Raw genomic sequence first — 17,009 nt, 5'->3', positions numbered from 1 at the left:
AGTTTCTTTAGAGGTCACATGTGTCCCTAACTAACCTAACTCCATAGCAGAAGCGGAGCAGAAAAACAAAATACAGATGGTATTCTATTGTGATGTGATTTTAGCTACTAGGTGTCTGACATTACACCCGGCTTTTTTAAGGATATTTCTAAGAAAAATATTTATATGTAGATAATGGATATTTCTAAAAAAAAGGGCGCATGTGTCCTCACACTGCAGAGGCAGGAATTAAAACTATGCAATTTTTGTCAGTAGGAATCTGAAGTTTTACCGTAAACGTTCATAGTGTTTGTTTTATTTTTATGTTTGTTTAACATATTGTACATTAGGTACATACACATAGACAATAAAGATAATTAAAAAAAACTTTACTTCCCAGAATCTCCAAATACACATTCTGTTTTTCCTTCCCAAATACATCTTTTAATTGGGTAAAACATGAATCATTCAGGTACTTAAGCAAGACCCATTAATAACTATTTGTCCATTTCATGTGTTAGCTTAGTTAACGAATACATTTTCTCACTACATGTACATTAAATTAAGTACAGTCGTGCAGTTTGCACAATTCGTCCACCTATAAATGTGGGCAAACGGGCAAATTAACAACAAATAGTACATTCAACTCTATCAGTGCTGCCAACACAAGGTAACCAATATAAACAACAGCGCAGGTAATGCCAACTCTCCAATCTAACTGAAATTTATTCAGTGCGAGAGAGCCGTACAGCGCGAATAGCGTGGATAAGAGTGAAATAGCACTATATGATAGGCCGCTGGAATTAATTTTCACCTGAAACAAGTATTATAAATTACTTTTAGTAACTGTAAAAATCTCACAAATCACTCTATTCGTATATTATTTTAGTTATGTTTAAGTTTTAATGAGTACTGTTAGTGTTTATAAACTATTTTCGTTAATTTTTCTATCTCATTGTTAAATACACATTTATGTTAAAAGATGAAGTTAATAATTTTATGAATATATACATTTTAAATGGCATAACTATTATTATGTTATGTTTTTCAATATTTATGAATTTTATATAATATCGAAACATTTATTATTCTTGTTAATATAGAAAAAGATTAAAGATAAATAAATAATCAAAAATCTTTATTTTACCAAAATAGACGCCTTACATAACTACGTACACTGTCTCTTAAACTAGAATATAGAGAAAAATATATCTATCTATAATCATTTAATATAATATTGTACATACCCAATGATTACCAGGCACGCATGGGTAGAAAAGAGATTTTATTAGCCACGGTAGTCCCAAGCAGAGCAAGATGTCAAATGTATTAGAGCCAATGGAGTTACTTATTCCCATAGTGCCATGACCTGTAACAGTTATGAAACAAAACTATTACTAGATTCATCTATTTCCTGTATCTACGTATCTATCGATGACGTATACTGAGATCATTGTATGTTACTATAATATTATCCGCCAACTCATTATCGGTTCGAGTTATATTCGACTTAACATTAGCCTGTATGATTTAGATTTTTAAACGACTTCATAAAAAGGATGTCTCAATTCGACTGTATATTTCTTTTGGGTTTGTTGCCTCAGAACTTTCGACTGGGCGAACCGATTTTGATGATTCATTTTTTATTTCAAAGCTGATGGCTCCCATATGGTTCGATTTAAGTTCAAGTCTAGTTCTGACAATTTGAAGCCGATTTTGTGTTTTGTTAGAATTAAATATTTCATTTGTAATTAAAAGTTTTATCTTATAACTACACATATTTTCTTGGTTAATGTGCTCTATTAATAATTAATTAAAAAATGTTTCAATTGATATTAATTTACGAGTATCATGAACTATCCCCAATACCTTCGAAGCAAATATCGTGATTACTAGGAAACAAGATGGTAATCTTACTATAAACTTTGTTTACTAATGGATGTTTTATTTCCTACGTGTGTACAGGAGTTCGTATAACTAATTTTTAGTTTTTTTTAGTTTCTTAATCCTGCTTTTTATGAACATTACCATGGTTAGTGACGAGTACGCTGGATACAGCTTCAGGTAGACTGGTTCCTGCTGCGAGGATGGTCAGGCCTGTGATACTGTCAGGCACATTCAGAGTGTCACCTAGAATGAGTGATATATTTTAGTTAGTTATTATGAAGAGTTAGGCTTTTTATAACTTAATATATAACAAGAGTAACTTTCTCATTTATGTATAAGTCATACTTCAAGTCTTTCATTCACAAGGGAATTTTCGTTGACCATGCAAATCAAGTTTATTAGTTTATTTTTAGTTAATATATGATGTAATTTTAGCGACGATAAAAAGTACTTTGCGTATATACCTGTCAATTATTTCTGATAAAATAAATAATAATAATAAGTTTATTTGAACAAAAAAAATACACTGCAGACATTAAGTTACATGAATTATGTCTAATGTACTTAACATTACAGTTTTATAGCTTTTATAGGTATTGATGTGGAAATAATGAATAAAAAGTGTGGAAAATAAAACAACCCTTACCAATGATAGTTATAATCCACGCCACCAAATACGATACTCCTCCGATCCAGGTCACACACATTATAAAGGTGAGGGGGTACAGCCGAGGGTGCCGTCTGCAATCCGGTATGGTTATCCATAGTAACAGACAGAGAGGCCAAGTCAACACCCAGAAGAACTTCTTGACTGGTGATGATTTGTCGCCAGGCCAGGACCAAAGGGAACTCACGCTGGAATCTACGAAGATTAGTGACGTATTTATTAGGTGTAAGATCTACGTTATGTATTTCTATATAATTTGATAATTTGTGATAGTCTTGTTAAAGTTGTCTATTTTGCTTCCAGTTTAAACTCAGGCAAAATTCATTTAAGCAAAAATAAATATTGATTTAATGTAGAGATAAAATATTGATTAATGCTTCTGCGTTATTTTTTTATAATAAATGCGTAAGCGTTTGTTTCTTTGTCTCTCTTCTCGTTGGAGCGATTTTATGATTTTCGTGAGTGGGGAATGGAGATAGACCAGGCGGACTAAAGCTAGTGTAAGTATTATATTTTCATCATACCTGAGTCCGTGGAACCATGACGTTTCTTCAATTGTGTACCCTGTTCTATATCGTTGATTGTTTGATTGGAAACCGTTATTCTGTTCGTGGCATCCAAAGGACTAGACTTTTCTACAAAATTAATGATAATATACATGTATACGTATACATATTTGTAAAATCATTTGTCTTAACCAAAATAAGGAAAACTAAAATGTCCTTTCTACGTACTTAGTTACAAAATTCGAGTAACATTAACTGTATCAAAGAAAAATATATCTTAGTTTTAGGAATAAAATTCTCAGTGGTATTATTTATGTATTTATTAATTATAAAACAAAAATGGATAGGACTGTTGTCTTCGCTAGGCAAGTGCCTGTAATGTAGATCACCCAGATTATATTAGCCGATTACATATAATTAAATTCATAACACATCGCTTAGACTTTAAGTTTAGAGGATAAGTAATTAATAATTATACAATAATAAAGTAGATAATTCATAAGTAAATATATCAAGTACCTTTATACAGAAGTGGTGTAACTTCTGTGTATTGTTTTGGCTTTTTGAAATAACAGCAGCCGCTTTTAACAAACGTTCCCAAACGGGTGTTGAATACCATAGCTGAAAGTGAATTCATTTGTTTAGTAGACGCCGCGTATCTTAACTCTAGTATCTGCGTTTATATAACATTGCGTCATCTTTTCTCTCATACTTCGTGGATTGTCTAGGAAAGGTTAGTATTTTCTACGACTTTACATACGTACATGGCGTTGTTTTTTTTACCAAAAAACCTACTCGTAAAACTCTTTTTTTTATTTAAAATTTCGAATTTATTTTTGATTCCCCGGTTCGTGGACAGTCTTACCATTGTTTTGGTATCGTTAAACAACCATATTAAATAGAAATATTTAATGTACTTTGGTTTGATTACTGTTTTCTTATGTTAGTTATATGATTTTAAAAATCTGTCGAACAGTTTTAAGTAAACGTCAAATCGTTAAAGATTCCTCTTTATTAGGTTTTTACTCAACAAATGTAGCTCACCAAGTATATAAAAAGTGTACATAAGCACAAGTAAGAGAGCCTCGTGCCAGTACACCATATCGTCAAGTAGGGTCAGGATCAGAGCCAATACAGCCACCGCGTACATGAGACAGTCCCGGGATATAGACCACCAGTCCAGATCGATTGCCTGGGATCACATAAACAGAGAACATTTATTTTGATAACGATGATTATAGAGAGATAGAAAAGAAGGAAAGATTCTAATTATTCTTCTAATATTATAAATGGGAAAGTTTGTAAGGATATGTGTGTGTTTGTTGCTCTTTCACGCAAAACCTACTGAACCGATTGCAATGAAATTTGGAACGTAGACAGCTGGACAGCTGGAATAACATATAGGCAACATTTTATGCCGATGTTCCTACGGGATACGGACTTACGCGAGTGAAATCGCAGGGCGCATCTAGTATAACAATGCATTGTTTGTGTACATGTCATAAAACATGAGAGATTTTTCATCAATCCATTTAAATTACACATAATTAATTACAAATTTTTGTTAGTTGAAGTTTTGTTTTCTTAATAATAATATATGATATTATGAAGTAAAAATGAAGTTACGTCTCTTATTGTCACTGAACTTATCATTAAAATATAATGTAGTTAATAAGTGAGGAGTTAGTGAGTGAGAAAGCAAATCAGTGAGATAGTGACTGAGCGTGTGAGTGAGATAGTAAGTGAGCCTGAGAGAACAAACGTATTCACTCACTAAAATGCTCCCCGTATATTTGAGAGAATATGTTAGTTAGTGACTGCAGTTAGTGACTGAACTCTCAGTGAGTGAGTAAGCAATTACCCTGCAAGCAACGAGAGCGCAGCACGCCGGCACAGCGAGCACGTTGAAGACCGCCGAACCCACCACGGCCCCCACCCCCAGGTCCCCCTCAGTAACGAACGTGCCAACGCAGTTGATAAATAGCTCGGGACTGGAGCTAGCGGCCGCCATGAATGTGGCCCCAGCTATGTCCGATTCCATATTCAAACCTGAAAAATTATTAAGATTTTTTTGTTGTAATAAAGTAAACACAATGTAGATATTAAACACACATATAAATTATTATAATGATGTTATACATCATCATCATCATTTATTTGTAATAACCTGTTGGATGGATATATCACAATATTATTAAACATATTTCAAACTCTCAGTTTCTAAAGCAATTCCATGAAGATGTATTTGAGACAGCAAATATTTTTAAAGTCGGTTTTTTGCACATTCCTTTCATTTTATACCCAACTAGCTGCGCCCCGCGGTTTTACCCGCGTAAGTATCCCGTAGGAATATCGGGATAAAAAGTTGCCTATGTGTTATTCCAGTTGTCCAGCTATCTACGTACCAAATTTAATTGCAATCGGTTCAGTAGTTGTTGTGTGAAAGAGTAATTATGTAAAGATGTGTATGTTACACACATCCTTACAAACTTTCGCATTTATAATATTAGTAGTATCCTACTATCCTATCCTATACATCCTATCGGATGTGTTTCGACTATGACGTCACAATGTATGTCATACGCTGAATTCACTTCTCTGTGTTAACCACCCTTCCGATCATATCAAACATTAGTGATAAATAAACAGGAATCGGTCCTGTAATTACCCTCGAATCAATGTTTATCAGCTTTTGGCAATAACCCAGCTTCAGCTTTGAGGGTTGTTTACAGATACCAAAATAACACAAATTTAACGATGAGTTTCCAATGTGTAAATATCGCTGGGAACTCGAATCGAACATAAGTTCACATGCGAATAGTGAGTGTTGTTGAAATTAAAAGTATTATATTTTATTCGACCCTGATTGATTACCCGGTAGGTTTTCCTATGCGTTTTACGATTACAATTAATTTTAAATTAGGAAAACATTTAAAAAGGTTTTTGGTTTTTAATTCAATAGTAAATTTGGATATGGAACACGACAATTTGTTGCAATTTATTGGATATTAATAATTTTTTTATTTTAGGTTCACCAACAGGTATTATTATATGACATACATTAAGGAGATTACATCAAGTAAATATAAGAATTGAGTAAGAACTAAATGCACACCTTTAAAAATGATTTAAACGAACATGTTATCTATTGAGTATCTGTAATACTTCTAGAAACAATGCACTTCAAGATATTTTTCACAAGAAACGTGGCGGAATAGACATCAGTTTCAGTAGTAATTAGTGCAATTCAAAGGTGCATAGAAATTGAATGAACATTATCAGATTACTCCCCCTGGCACTTATCGAACAAATGCATTTGTCAGTTGATGTTAGGAGTTTTTGCAGGGACGTTTTAGATACACTTACAATCATCACGCAGCTATCAAGGGCGTAAACTATATATAGGTTTTGATAACGGGTTGAAAATGCTTTTATTTCTTTTATGAGCTGAATAAATGTGAATAGCAATCAATGAAAGTCGATTAAATAATGCAACCTTGAACCTTGGGAAGATAACTTGTTTTTTTAATATTATAGCACATTATAGCACGACGTATTTTAATTTAAAGCGATAATTTTATTACATCGTTATTTTAACAAAAAACACAATTATTTTACCGCCTCGAAATTTTCAAAACTGGACCAATGTAAATTTAGGGAGTACATGGAAGGCACGAGCTTTCAAATAAAAAATCAGCTCGCCCAGTAAAAAGTTAAGAGGAAACAAGACAAAATACCGTCGAATTGATAACCTCCTTAACTTTTGAAGTCGGTTGAAAATAGCAGTTTATATACTAATTTATCAGGTAATCTAGAAAACATTATTTTACAAAGCGTTGTCACTTTTCATTAGATGAAATAGTGCCTTAATGTTAATATATTCTTTTAATAAAACAAAAAAGTAAACTTCTTTCTATTTTATCAACTACTATCGGTACGTCCCGGCCTCGCCCGTCTACCTATATAGCCAACTAGCATTACACCCGCAGCTTTGCCCACGTATCTAAAGTAAATTGTCATAGGAATTAAATGTTTGACCTCGGCAAACGTAGCCTATCTAGTGTCCTACCACAAGTCATTTAAACACAAACCAATACACACATTTAATATGCTAATATATACAAGGTTGAAGGCACTCAAGGATCACGTACATTACCCAAAGGAAAATTATTTTTTGGAATTGGTCCAATAATTGACGTTGCGTATATATTATTAGAGTATATAGCAATTTTAATTCTGAAATAAATCGATATAAGGAATAGTTAAAATTGGAATTCCAATCCACGCCCTTGGCATGTGTTAGAATGAATATATCTATTGCCTAAAAGCTGTAATTTATTTGCCATTTAATTGCGTCCCTGAAAGTACCAATACTTGTTGTGTAAGTGTTATTTACTTCAGGACTTTAAGACTAGGTACAGCAGATGCGTAGTTCCATTATGGAATCCACAGGTACATAAATGCAGTAGTTTGTAAACACGAAGAGCAAAGAAAGAAAAACATTAGGACTTATTGACGTGCTCAAAGAATAATCTAGAAGGACTCAAGCGTACTTACTATATGAGATTTAATAATAATTGAAATCATGAATGTTTATAAGTAACTGTTTAGGATTTTTCTGGTGTTTGATTAGGTAAGAGTTTAATATAAAAATTGGTAAATTTTTAAGATTAATAATTTATGGCACAATTTACGCCTTCTGTTCCGTATTCCTTCTTGCCGGCTAAACTATCTTTATTACACGAACTTATTGTCAGAATAATAATGATACACTATGTTCTCCGTATTTCTTCAACCAAACTTTTTGACTCTAGTTTATGGAAACTATATACTATTAACCCTTTTATATTAGCAATTAAAACCTTTTAAGCAAAAACATTATATTGAATCTGTTTTCATTCTAAATATCGGGCGTTCAATTCAAATCTTAAAACAAATCATGGTGCGCCTGTATATTGCATTACACACATTTACAAATTAAGAGGTAACCGACACGCTTCAAAATATATTCCATTCATATTATAACAAGGATATTTTTGTGGTGTCTGCCCGAAATAATCTATGAAATGCCCTCCATTCGTGTGTCATAGGCAATTGGCATGTGACGTGGACGGTAAATGGATAAATGGCTGCAAACCTCGCTATAAACACATTCTCGCGGCTCCATGTTTGTCTTCTTATTAGAGGGCAAACGAGCACGCATCACCTGATCCAGAACACCAATATACTAGTATCTAGTTGAGTAGAGTACTGATACCAATGAGTAAGAGAGGGCTAATCTAATAAGAGATGTGGAGAGAAGTGACTAATCATCACATTCATAATCACATCATAATCATAACCTTATGGGACAGAAGATTCAAGATAAATATGCGCTCTCCGAAACACTGAGTTTGATTTCTAAATTCTCAACTCCACGATCAAATTATCACCGTACCGTTTTTACAATTATATCAACGAACTACATATTTGATTTTCGACTCGACCTTATGACTCGATCGATTGACATGATTGACTTCGTGATATGCTTTCTACATTATAACCGATGGACCAGTGAGATGGTAATATTCAAGTAGGAAGTAGTGTAGGTACTATAGAGAAGTAGTATAGTTTTATTTTTTTTGCTTACGGACAACTGAGCTGGTGTGAGCTGGCCCAATTCGTGACGAAGCATGCTCGACTGCCACTTTACATATATATAAATTACGTGTCACGTTGTTTGTCGATGGACTCCTAAACTACTCGACCGATTTTAATCGAATTTGCACACCATGTGCAGTTGATACAGGAATTAATACAACTTGAAAGATAATTAGTTTATATTATTTCAATTACGATAAATGACTACCTGGGAAGAGACAGGGTGTGCTCAAGGTCTTCTGTCTCTATCTCCTCTACGGATCTAGGATTTGACTACTTATGTAAAGTGTCACTTACGTATAATCAAGATGGAATGCTTATCTTAAGGTGACAATTCGCGACGCTTTATTACACATTATTTACAATCTGTAATGGATATTTATATAGTTTTAAGCGCGCTTAACTATTATTGACTAGCTGTAAGCCGCGGCGTCACTCGTGTGGTACCACGATAGAAAGTAGTCTATATGCTAATCCAGACTATTTTATTATTATCTATACCAAATATCATACAGATAATATTTTACACATAAGCTGTTTTCGCGAGAAAGAAACAAACATCCATACATCCATCCATTACAAACTTTCGCGTTTATATTATTAATAGGATAGGATTCCATCCATATAAACAATAACAATAATAAACAAGAACTGGCCGACCCCCAGTTATTAATTACTCAACTATTTTAAACTATAAATATTCATTATTGTTTTTATTTACTTTAGTAGTGGTCCGCCCCAGCACGTGGTACTTACATAGCTATAGCCTTCCTCAATAAATGGGCAATCTAACACTGAAAGAATTTTTTAAATCCTAACAGTAGTTCCTAATATTAGCGTCTTCAGCGAAACAAACTCTTCAGCTTTGTAATATTAAATATAGGTCTAATTAATAAGATAATGAATAAATCGCGTTTAAAATCCGTTAAAAAGTTTTTAATTTCTAAATAAACACATATTATGAAACATATGGGATATGTAGTCCCACACCGCACTACGACGTATTATTAATATGAATCAATTTGTATGTCGAGCACGCTTCGGCACGAATTGGGCCAGCTGGCACCCGGGAAGTACCACACCCCTTCAGAAGACCGGCGTGAAATAGCATACTGCTGTGTTTCGTTCGGTGAGTGGGGGAGCCGGAGGCCCATTTCCTTAACCTTATTATTTACAATCCTTTCCTTTATTCCTCTCGTCAATCCTTTCTTAATCCCTTTCCAATTTGGAGTCGGTATTACATTTGTGGAGGCGTAAGGTCTGCAATCGGCTTTACGATTCTCCAAATGTTCATTAGCGGTGGTAGCACTTACCATCAGACGACTCACCAGCTCCACTGCCGATGGTGACATAAAAAGATTAAAGTCTTACGTTCGCATATTACTTCTATAGCTGGCACGAAGTAATGTTCGCAGACAGCCCCGAGGAGTAGGAAGCAGTATATCGCTATCACGCAGTGGATAAAGATGAAGCCCTGTAGGTAAAAGTTTAACAAACTAAAATAGATCTCTCTAGATTAAATTTTTATCAATCTGGCTTTCCGCTTGCGGCTTCAACGCGTAGGCGAAGGCATATAGAAATTTAATATATTTTTATATATAACATTTCTTCTTTGTATACTATTGTGAATATATAGTTTATCTACTATATTGATTTACATGTGTAAAATACATTATTCTATAGATATGTATTTCGTATTATATTTATGCTTTTACGTCTTGTTGTACATACTGTACATACAGTAAATAATCACATACTTGTTGTCGCTGTGCCCTATTAAGTCCATCTGGAGGAAACTCCAGAATCGCTGGAGGGGTGCAGTTCCTGCCGCTGGTCTCCAAAGCCAAGAGGTGTCGAGATGTGAAACGTCCATCTGCAATTGTATCGCTTAGGAAATTATATGAAAGTAGCAAACATATATTTTTTTTATATTAGAGCGGGCGGCTAAGCTGATAGCTCGTCTGATTGTAAGCGATCACCATCGCCCATGAACATTTTTTCTCTGCTAATCCTCTACAACTTTTCCGTTCACTAAAATTAATATTATACAACAAATTAACGATGTTACTTCTAAATTATTAAAATTCGAGTAAATAAAACACATTTTGAAAACGGTTGTTAAGTATAATATTCGGATCGAACTAAACAATCAGCACTAGGGATAATAAATTATGATAAAGGACACCTATATAATCGAATATACAATTTATCGAAAGCGAAACATTGAAGCGTCTAGAGATTAATTAGATCGTTCGTAATTAATAGGAGTTCCTGGAAAGATCCTATAGGAACTTACACAGAGAACATCTGAGAATTCGAATGCGCCACGCTATTATGAACAGTTCCAGGTAAATGTAAGAAACCATTTTACGTAGAAACGTTATTTATTTAACGATACTTATGAAAATCACTCCATGTTAGTCGCAATAGATTTTATAACAGTTTTAAGTTGGATTCTTGAAATAAAGAATAAAATATTGATCCAATATAACGGTTCTATAGAAAAAATTACCAAGTCTTTTAGGTGTGGAAATGTATTGTAAATATGCCCTTTTTCCACAATTAATACCAAAAAGCGTAGTTATATAATTTAAACTAGCTGCATCACATCGTTTCACCGACGGACGGGCAAATAGCAAGTATTTATATAGCTCATGTCCTATTCTGATATATAAGCTATATCATAGTAAATTTTAATTAAAATTCATTCAGTAACTTTTACGTGAAAGAGTTACAAAGATCCATCCATACTTACAAACTATCGCGTTTATAATATAATACTAATAGGATATTATCAGATGCTTTTAGGCATAAAATTGCAATTATGTAAAAGTTATTACAACATAACATTGTTATAGAACTGGTGATTTACCTACCCTGATAAACTTTTCCTTTATTTAACTATTAATAATAAATTTATTCACATGAATCTTGCAATATCTAGTGAACAGTATTATGAAAAGTTCATAGAATGCCCTCATGTTATATGATGATACGAAAGTGTTGGTTCGACATATATATCTTAGTATTGATTATGTATTTCTTATATGTTTTGTATAAAATGCTAACAATATTATGTTGCGACTCGCAGGCGTACTCAGACAGTATTTTGTCATATCACCATCCTCCCTGGTGATATGACTACAAACTCAATGAAGCAAGGTAATTGCTAAAATTTAAGTACATAAAGATTCAATTTATATCCATTCGCATTTGCAAATTGAATGCATTATTAAATAATTAGTATTTTATATTTCCATTTCTTAGTTTAATTTTATTATAGGATTATAAATTATGCAATATAGTACATACGTAGAAGTGGATCTCATTTTAAATTTAGCTATATGTTTTTGCAATCAGTAATAGTTGTGCTTATTTATTTGTAATTTATAAGTACTATTTTTATTTCACTCCAGTACCAAAAACGACGGGTGACTGTCTGTGCCATTGTAGCTTCTTAGCATCAACCGATTTTAATGTTGTTTATGTTGCTTGAAAGTCTGATGTGTCGGGAATATTCTTAACTACGTTTGATGAAAGTCGGTCCAAGATGGCGGCTGCCACGAAATGGCGGATTAAAAAAAAATATTTTTTTTTTAATAAAGTATAGATATTTAATGAAATAGCTTGATTAGTAGAATACTACAAAATTATGAATTTGTGGTGGCCATCAATAAAAAAGGAAAATTGGAAATTTTGTTCAAATTTCTAAATACTATTAGTTTAAAGTCTGATAGTCTATTAAACTAGATTTATTAAGTTTAAATCACTTTAGGAAAATATGTAATCTTATGGTGTACAAATAAAATAAAAAAATATGCATTAAATTTTAGGCTTAATGGGAAAACGGGAAATCTACAAAAAAGCGAAAATTCAAAAATAAGGAGTTAAATCAAATACCATTACGTATAAACTACCCTTAAGATCTATAAATGGACATATAGAAAACAGTAAATTACGAGTTAAATTAAATATTCTAACGTTTATTAATCCCTAGTACCCAACAAGTAGACTTATAATGAACACTTTTAAAATTAATCCTAAGAACCTTCACTGTAATGTATCATAATGTCAAATTGAATGCATATAAACACACTATAGACATCGCATCGCTTTGCATTGCAGAGCTACGCTACAATTTATGAAAACATTACCTGCGGACAGCTCTATCTCTCTCTCTTTCTCTTTATATTCAGCTGCGCCAAACATCAAATAATATACGAATGGTAACGCAAGGAATAACACTCTTATTACAACCGCCGTACGATATTTACACTTAGTCCGTATCAACATTTTTGCCATTAAAAATCAATTAAATTATCAACAAGAAAATGAAAGAAATTTCAGGTTGACTTCGGAGAGTCAACGGCAGCGGTTGTCAAATAAAAAATTCAAATATTTCGCCGTGTATGCAGCTCAATTTCATTGACAAGTGAATTCTTGCTGTAGGGGACGCAAAGCGTCCTGCAAGATGTACCGAGACTTTACTACTGTCTTTTTAAAATGAGGGATTTGTTTATCAATAACTTCGATAAGCTGTATCGATATCGGTTGGTAAACAGCAGCTTAAGCAGGTGGGCAATGCTAACTAATATGTTATAATGTCAATATTTGGATATATTATTTATAAAGTTATCTTGCGTTAGTCACGACACGAAAGTGGGCTTAGCTTTCGATTTCAATATGTTATTGGGTAGATTATAAAAAAAAATGTGCTGCTTTGATGCTTACAGATTTTTTAAATTAATTTAATCTAGTACAGCTCAGCGAAATATTTGCTGAGAAAGTCTCTGTGTATTGTTTTTTTAAATATATATTCAACCAACACATTTTAAAATTTACAGTCAAAATCTGTTATAATGACATCAAAGGGACTTCTCATATTGAGTCGTAAAAACCGATTGTCGTAACAGCCGATGATGTTGATATGTTGATAATTCAGCTGGGACCCTAGATTTTGGTCATTTTAACCGATATGTTGTTATTAATGATATTGTTGTAAACAGTTTTGACTGTATTTGCATATTATTATTTACAGCAAACGTGCAATAATTGCGTTATAAAATTACATTACTATATAAATTTGGTGGTACATTTTTCTATCTTTATTATTTATTATGATTAGCGGACTTGGTCAGGCCATTTGAGTTCTACGCTTAGCAACACGATAAATTTTTGGCTATGTAGCTCCTCTATATAACCAAAAATTACCCGCTTTGTATAAATGATGCCTCTCTTCCCTTAAAGGCCGGCAACACTCCCTCAACTCTCCAGGTTGCGTGGACGCCTATGGGCGGCGTTAATCTCCGGTGACGCGCCTGCTCGTTTGCCCGCTATTATATAAAAAAAAACTAGTATTGTCAACAAGCGTAGTGTACAACGATCTACGGCTGTCACTAAATATGCGTACCCTTCTACTTTCAGAATACTCATCGACCATCGTGCTTCGCCGAGTATACACCAACACGTATTATGTGATATTTATAAAATTTTACTTTCATTATCAAACAGGCAATCGACATTATTTACTCCATCGTGTATCGACAAGATACTGTATTGGCTAATATTTGTATAGGTCGAATGTACCTACGATATTATCTACCTGCATTGAAGTACAGAAGATTTATGCGTTCCATTTGAAGTTATTTCTAAAAGCAATTAGATGAGGTTTGAGAAATTAATTTCCGTTGAAATAATACACTTTATTATTTTTATTTTTATTTTTATTATACAAGGCATATATTTTACTGTTTTTTTTACCCATAAATGTAATTACCTCTATAAAAAATTTCAGAAGTTTTTAGAAGTTCAAATCAAATATTTGCTAATATTTGATATTCTGTGACGTGTAATATTACATAAAGATAAAAAAATACATTAAAGCCTCACCTCAGAGCATAGAAAACTAAGCTTTTTGTACTATAATGTTGCTATTAATTCTCTGAAATGCACAAAAATTGATGCGTATTTGACGTTATAAATAATTTCCTCAAGGCTTACCTGTAGCGGTTTTGGTATGACTAATGAAATCAGGGCTTAAAAAGTTCCACTTGTTCTACAGTTTTATCTTCTTTACGGAAAATAAGAATTCTTTGAAACTATTATATTATATATTATATAATAACATATTTCTTAACCTCAACTGAACGAAAGCTTCTTACGCCCACACTCCGACCAGTCTAACAAGGTAGCAGTGAATTTTATTATTTTCATTATCTATTGAAAATGTGTGTTATTGGTTTTGTTAGTATATATACATATTTATTCACTTTATCTCCAACGATATAATATATATTGCAGTGAAAATATCATAATTTAAAAAGGTAAATAAAATTCATTTTTGCATCACACAAATATTTGACATGCACAAATTTCACATAGCTAATATTCAATATTGAAACCGAATATCCCAAATATAGATAAGCGAATAGTTATTTTGAAATATTTACAGCTGGGATTTATTGCTGGTTATCGGACAGAAAATTCCATTAAAAACATCGACTAATCTAAAGATTAGAAAGACCTTTTAAGTGTGGGCAGATTCCACTAGGCAACTAACTGCGCATGTATTAGTTGCTATGTACCTACTTGTGATATATATGAGCACTGCTTTCGTTTTACAATAGTTTAATTAGCGGAGTAAAGGTTAAGATATATGGCTACAAATGGTTGTGAATGAATTAGTAAATTATTATGTATATCTCTCGCCATAATACTCGGATAGTTCCAGACGAAAAATAACCAGTGTTTTAGAGGGTCTGTGGGGGACACAGGTCCAACACGGAGAAGCTCTTTACAGAATTTAATGTGCTATGGGACACGAGCAGCCTGCTCATGACTGCACCATATAAAGATACAGCCCTGGGCACTCCGCGGTCGATAGCCGAGGACTGTTATTTTATTATTAATTACTAAAATATTATAATACGCTGATTAGTCATTGATCCTACTAACATTAAAAATGTGCAATTTTTGAGACAATGTATGTTTCTTAGTCTTTCATGCAAAACCATTGGGCGGATATCGATGATAATTGCCTGTGGTATATTATGTACCAGTACGATACATAAGCAATAGAATTACTTGCTTTCGACCGTGCTTCCAACCGCGAGTGGAACCGCGCGGCGCAGCTAGTCTAGCACTTGTTTTTGGCTTCAACTTTTATTAATTTGCAAAGACAGCGCTGTCGGAGCACGGATCAGCGGATACCGCATATCAAAGATTTTTCACCTTTTTCAAGGTTTTTTGAATCTATATATATATGGTATCATAGGACAGTGCATGACGCACGCTTCTTGATGAGCGTAGGAGCTCAAAGAGAGTTTTTAGTATGAATTTGCAGCTTAGAAACAGGATCGGAAATGTTGTTTCTTCAGAGTATATTTTTGAAAGTTATCACCATGGGTTGATATCGTTGTAATAGTAATTTTACAATTTAAAACTATTCTTAACAATTTATTCAAGGACAGCCTGTGTGTGTAGTTGCATATACTTGGAACTCCTCTGATAAGTTAAAAAAACCTGTAGCAGGAGAGTTCCCTCTTCCTTATTTGAAAATTGCATGTGCTGTTTATTTATTTATTTTCCATATAGCGTCTAAGATAACGCTGTAATTTAATTATTACTATTACTCGTTATAAAATAATAATAATCTTCTATATGAATTTACAGTTAAAGTTTTTATAACATAATATAATGGATGAAGCAGAGGCGGACCGCTTTTAAGATGATAGAAAACTGTTGTATACAAACATTTCAAGATTAGAAAATAAACTAATATCAGTTGCATAATATATGAAATGTTCCCTGTATCAAACATTTCATGATTTTTATCAAAACTGTAGTTTCTATTTGATTTCAAAACATAATTTCAAGGGATCCCGCGGGAGGTTTTTTGATTATACATTGCTTTCCCTAGTTATTGCCAGTAACGAGAAAACCGTATTACGAGTAAAATGTCCATCGGCAAAATAAACTTGAGAATATTTGAAATAATATTTATGTTTTGACAATATTTTTCTTAAATGTTTAAAAACGCCTCGTTTCTGTACCATCCCCCATCTCTAATAATATTATAAATGTGAAATTAACTCTGATTGTCTCTTTTTCACGTTTAAACCGCTGAACGGATTTGGATAAGATTTAGTACAGAGATAGTTTGAGACCCAATAACAATTAACTAAGAATAGTTATTATCCCTTAAATCATACGGGAACAGGAACTATGGGAAATAAAATCCCAAGACTGTCCATCATTTCCTTTGCCTATGCGGGCGAAAGCCCGTTGGTTCATGTTACTGAACGAACAAGTTATATAAATTGCAAAATTTT

The 17,009-nt window shown here is 33.0% G+C and overlaps 1 protein-coding gene across 1 annotated transcript; it reads right to left on the bottom strand.

Moving 5' to 3' along the window:
• Positions 1-322: 322 nt before the first annotated feature.
• On the bottom strand, positions 323-12,981 carry LOC119835835 (sodium/potassium/calcium exchanger 3-like). Its single transcript, XM_038360870.1, has 11 exons — positions 12,834-12,981; positions 10,437-10,552; positions 10,051-10,153; positions 4,901-5,088; positions 4,084-4,231; positions 3,559-3,660; positions 3,058-3,168; positions 2,513-2,728; positions 2,008-2,109; positions 1,227-1,348; positions 323-793 (listed from the first exon to the last, which is right to left on the bottom strand). Exons 1-11 carry the CDS (start codon positions 12,979-12,981, stop codon positions 578-580), a joined length of 1,572 nt encoding a protein of 523 aa, XP_038216798.1. The 3' UTR covers positions 323-577.
• Positions 12,982-17,009: the final 4,028 nt, after the last annotated feature.

Source organism: Zerene cesonia, chromosome Z (assembly GCF_012273895.1).
Source record: "Zerene cesonia ecotype Mississippi chromosome Z, Zerene_cesonia_1.1, whole genome shotgun sequence".
Classification (NCBI taxonomy): Eukaryota; Metazoa; Arthropoda; class Insecta; order Lepidoptera; family Pieridae; genus Zerene; species Zerene cesonia.
The sequence above is the reverse complement of the archived record's forward strand: the minus strand, read 5'-3'. Positions and strand labels throughout refer to the sequence as shown.